Source organism: Adiantum capillus-veneris, chromosome 21 (genome assembly GCF_014529385.1).
Source record: "Adiantum capillus-veneris isolate H3 chromosome 21, ASM1452938v2, whole genome shotgun sequence".
Lineage (NCBI taxonomy): Eukaryota > Viridiplantae > Streptophyta > Polypodiopsida > Polypodiales > Pteridaceae > Adiantum > Adiantum capillus-veneris.
Genome location: NC_140951.1, coordinates 55379911 through 55384926, shown reverse-complemented (window position 1 = coordinate 55384926; position 5016 = coordinate 55379911). Strand labels below are relative to the sequence as shown.

The following is a 5016-nucleotide window of genomic DNA, read 5'->3' as shown; positions in this document are numbered from 1 at the left end:
ACTCAAGCCCTCAACTCAGCATCCATGTTCCCTTTATTCCCTCGTTCACAAATTTCTGAAACAAAAGGAAAAAAGTCTACAAATACTTGCAAAATTCCCTTCTGGGAAGACAGATCCCTGATGGGTAGGATGAAATGCTCTCCTTCCTACCCCCATCCCTTCTTCATGTATGCATGTCACACAAGTGCACCCACAGGTGCACACACACATATTGTACCTACACTGAATGGATGAACAGCCAGCCTACTCAGAAAAAGTAAAGGCCCCTCTCAGAAAGATTCGTGCCTAAAAGACCAGATATCAAGAATTGGTTCAAAGTGCATAATGCCATGCTTTTCAAAAGCTACAGTTAAGTCAATACAGCCCATGACAGGGCAGTGGCCACTTCAAAATAGGTACGAGCCTTGCTTTCCAAGATCTCAGCCACAGAAAGTACCTCTACAGTCAGCCGATTTGCATAAGCATTTCTTTCTCAAGAGCCACTTTGAATTACAACCATAATCTATGGTCAGTTCTTTAAAAGGTGGAATGTTGTCCATAGCAAAAAGTATGACAAGGGGACACCTCGTATAATTTCTTAACACACACTGCACTAAGACATTCGGAGAACAGCTGTGATTAATGAATCTAGCTGCATTGCCCATTTCACTTGAATCAATAATGAGCTTTGGTTTTACAGCTTGTGTCGCAATTTCTTTTGAGCAATGGTTCTCTAAATACTCCGAAATGTGCCCCCAAGGCGGGGAAATACTTGGCAAACTGTTTATATCCAGAATAAAATCTTTATTGTGCAAGCTTTCAGCATTGTCAACAAGTTTCCCTGTATACTCACAGATGAAGCTGCCCGCTGGAATGGTATCCCACGACCTCAAGCCCCACCCTCTGTCATTCGTCTTAAAAACCTCCAGGCGAAACATTTGTGCTCTCTGAGTTGACCGATTCCAACAGCTTGTAGAACACTTACAATCCGTTCCGCATTCATAAATCAGACCTCGTTCCTTCACAAGAATTCCATTACGCAAGTAGGCAAACGCATTGCCATTTTGTGAGAAGCAAGAACATGCTTTATCTGCCTTGCAGTCATCTACACAGTTGCAACCTGCCAAACAGCCATTGTATAGCAAATTGGTGGCATTCGAAATATCCAAGCTAGTGGAATACATAAAATAGTCTGGAGCAGGAGTATCATCTTCTGTATTGACCACACAAATCGGCTTAGTGTCTTTTCCAAAGCTGATATCAATCATGCACAAGCCCTCTCTTTGGGTAGCATCAACTGTACTGGAAAGCTTCAAAAGAGCCGATCCAAGTGTAGGCTGGCTAGGTAGCCTTTGAAGCTTGAACTTAAACTCCCCAAATCCAAACTTGCCCTTCTCAGACCAGCAATCTTGGACTCTGTATAGCCCATCATAGGTATAAATCTTGCTAGTGGGGCTCGATGCATCTTTGACACCTCGAATAACTCTCACAGGCACATTTCGTTTCATACTGTTCTCCAAGGCCAAATTCCCTCTTTCCATTTTCTGGTCTTCTGTCGGTTTTCTATCCGGCATGCTTCTCCCACCCTGTCCCGTGTAGATAAGCATTTCACCATCATCTGTATCGTTGTAACTTCCAGAAGAAATGATACTTGTTGCAATGGAGACTTCACACTGGCCCGATTTCGACGATGTATAATCAATGCCACCTTGAAGAAAGGTGTGCATACCAATGCAACAAAGTTCCATTCTAAAATAAAAGTGGTCACCCACTTCGACACCTGCAACAGAGCCTACTATTTTCACATTGCTGTCACGGTTAAGCCCCATCCCTCTCTTATTTATAATGGCACCTGCTTTCAAAAAATGAGTTCCCTTAATTGAAGGCTCCTTTCCAGTACTCCCTTCTTGACTCTTTTGAAGGTTCTCTTCTTTGTTGCTGGGGTTGTTATTGCGACGGGACTTATGACTGCTTCGACTACTCACATCTTTCCCTTTGATCTCCTCTTCATACAGCATGTTGCGGCATATTCCATGGTAAATTCGAAGCAAATTGATAATGGCTTTGCGGGGAGAAACACCACCAAAGTCTTGTGTTGTTGCCGAATGGAAATGGCTCACAAAATTTGTGCAACCAGCCGGTTGGCCTGCACATACCCACAGCAGATATGAGCGAAACCAGGCTGCTCATGAAAGTTTGAGCAGTAAGTACGGCAGCGAAAATGCCTACCTTGATGGGTTTTCTCGACAGTTACACTACTGACGCTACCGTTTAAGCAAGGGGAGGAGCTTTCTGCTACAGCATTCTTCGTCTCTCCAAAGCCAGGAGCTTCCGAGTTCTGTTGGTTGAGAGAGAGACAGTAGGCGTTAAAGGCACTGAAAGCATCAATGGCGCGGGGCAAGCGAGAGTCTGTGCCGGGAGGCGCTATGATACGCAGAGGAAAGACGAAATGGACGGGGTCGGACTGCGCTGACCTGAAGGGATGCTGCTTTTCTTGCTCCATTCTGGGATGAAAATCATAGAGCTGGAGCTTCCAAAGAGAAGACTGTGCAAGCAGGAAGAACACAAGCTGAAGTGAGAGTCTCCTCTGTATGGCACCTTCCCCTAAGATGTGCATGAGCTCATGCCAAAGGCCTACTATCACATCGAGAGAGCAAGAGAGGGAGTCTGGAGAGTCAAAAGTACAAACACGTTAGTCGGTTCTCTCAAGTACGTAACTCTCTTTTACCATGAAGCTCGCAACAGGGATCGATCACGACACGCAACCGAAACAGGGATGGCCCATAAAATCTACGATATTCCCTTTTAAGCTATGGTGAAAAGAATAGTTCGCACAATTCATCTGATTTTACATATTTACACCATTTTCTTGGAATTTTAGGTGGGTTTTTTTTCTTGTCCTCTTGCTCTCAATTCTCATTTTTTAGTTTTTATGTGTAAGTTGAACCCGCTTTTGCCAAACGCTAGGTTGTGAACATGTTTAGCTTCTCAACAGTTACTAGTATTGCACGCAAACTTCATATTAACCCTTCTCTTTTCATTGTTTAATATTCAAATCTCTAGCCATAGTTTTTTGTGAATTATTTTGCACCAGTTGTCAAAGGGCTTTATTCCTTTCCCTTTTGCTCGCATCTACGAATTATACGAAAAACTCAATATTGTAGGTAACAAGGAGACAAAGTCACTAGGCCTTCCATTTTGAGGTGGTAATAGTGTAGGGCAAGGGTGGTGAGAAATTTTACAGTGAAGAAGAAATGCAAGGAGGTGAACCTTAAGCAATTAGCGCAACTACATCAATGAACTATAGTAAATAATTTGAATAGTGGATTTTGGAGAGTATAGATGGAAGATGAGTAACTTGTAGCAAATAGGTTTAGACAAAAGAAGGAAGGAAGAGCAACTTGCAGTAAATAGTCTTACAGAAGAGAATGAAGGAGGCTTGGAAAGTGCATAATAAGAGAGGGAAAAGAAGAGAAGGATAAATGAGTGTATACACATGTTTTTTATTTCTTGTATATACATATGCATTTATTAGATAATGTTATTTCCCCCAACATTGTCCTTGTGAAGCCTCTATATTTTGGGTTGAGTGGTTGATTTATGCAAATGTTTGAGTGGTTTGAGTGGTTGATTTATGCCAAATGTATCAGTATAAAAGCATGCATGGATGAGTGGTGTGACTAGAAACAAAATATTGTCCCATATATTGTGAAGGGTAGGAAGTTTCTTAGCCAAGCGTGGTCTAGAATTGAATTGTATATAGTGGTTGTGTGATAGCTTGCTTGTATTTTTTTTCCATGGAGATACGTTTGCAAGGCTTTGTATTTGTTTTCAGAGTCACTACCATGGACGTTGAAGTCACCAATGAGAATGCTTGGTGTGGTCTTGTTACTATCATGTGGCATCAATTCGTTAAGTTGATGGAGAAGAGAATTCAAGGGAGTGTTTTTGGTGACTTGTATACATCGATAATTTGTATATTGTTTTGTGTTGGAGTGGCAATGAAGCCTAAATTGCGTCAATTCCTTAGGTGGACATTGTTTTGGTGGAGAGCAATGTCAAGCATGTCTTATAACAGATGGATAATCCATAACCTTTGTGTTGATGGATGTAGTTGAAGGCACGCTCAAGGAAATTTGCGGAATAATAGCAATGTAACGCGTACTTGGATGGCTAGATGATCTATTTTTTACTCTCAATAAAGTGAAATTGTCAAAATTTGCAAAATTTGACTATCAAAGTTTTTTTGATAATGTGAGTTGCTCTTTGGTTGGTTGCAATGTTTTGGCAATTTTCAAGTACCTCTACGTGGTGGTTGGTGTTTTAATATGGTGATTTCATGTGGTTGATTCTACCTTAATTTTCTCATTAGTACCTTTTAGAGGTGCACCGGGGATATCCTCCCATGAAGCTTGCAAAAACCAAAAATGATAGACATGGCATGGACAAGTAAATCCACATGAGGCTCGATGAAAATGGAAAAATCCAGATGATAACAAATAAAATCTTGAGGAGAATGTCCATAATTGAACTTCCAATCGCATGTTATTAAAGATACTTTCATAAATCTCTAAAGATAGACTAAATTGGTTACTCTCTCCTTGCATTGGCTTGAATTGAAACTTAATGGCCCTAGCTAGGTGGGATGTCATGCTAGGTTGTAGGAAGATACATCATCTATGCCTTCCGCTTTTTCATAGTAATAATAACCTTCCACCATATACGAACCACATGACACATAATTTTCCCATGCATCTTTCAATGCCTTGTTAGTCTTGTACTTGGTCATAGAGCATCGTTTGCAACAAATTTGTAACGAAGTTGTCTCCCACAGAAAGACCATCATTCAAATCAGCATGATGACATGCACACATTGGCATCAAATCACCTTCTTCATCGCTTGAGACATTAGGATTAGAACCAGTACGCACCGCATCGTGCATGGATTCCACATTGCACAGCACTCTTCAACTTGTATCAGAGCCATGACAACGATTGACGCGCGTGCAATGATTTCATGGCGTTGGGCATGGAAGC

At 41.4% G+C, this 5016-nt stretch overlaps 1 protein-coding gene across 2 annotated transcripts; it reads right to left on the bottom strand.

Annotated features, from left to right (window-relative positions):
- Window positions 1–300: 300 nt before the first annotated feature.
- LOC147430980 (histone-lysine N-methyltransferase, H3 lysine-9 specific SUVH3-like) lies at window positions 301–2638 on the bottom strand. 2 transcript variants are annotated; one of them, XM_086493502.1, is made up of 3 exons: window positions 2454–2472; window positions 2209–2317; window positions 301–2125 (listed from the first exon to the last, which is right to left on the bottom strand). In XM_086493502.1, exon 3 carries the CDS (start codon window positions 1995–1997, stop codon window positions 420–422), a length of 1578 nt encoding a protein of 525 aa, XP_086349628.1. In that variant the 5' UTR covers window positions 1998–2125; window positions 2209–2317; window positions 2454–2472; the 3' UTR covers window positions 301–419. The 2 variants fall into 2 exon arrangements, with proteins under 2 accessions (XP_086349628.1, XP_086349627.1); XM_086493501.1 differs by having other exon boundaries at window positions 2209–2638.
- Window positions 2639–5016: the final 2378 nt, after the last annotated feature.

What these genes read in the sequence shown, in the direction of transcription:
- LOC147430980 (XM_086493501.1), bottom strand. Translation starts at nt 2,596, where the DNA reads ATGCACATCTTAGGGGAAGGTGCCATACAGAGGAGACTCTCACTTCAG. An exon ending in TGTCGAGAAAACCCATCAAG is followed by an intron (nt 2,126 to 2,208) that starts GTAGGCATTTTC and finishes GGGTATGTGCAG; the next exon opens with GCCAACCGGCTGGTTGCACA.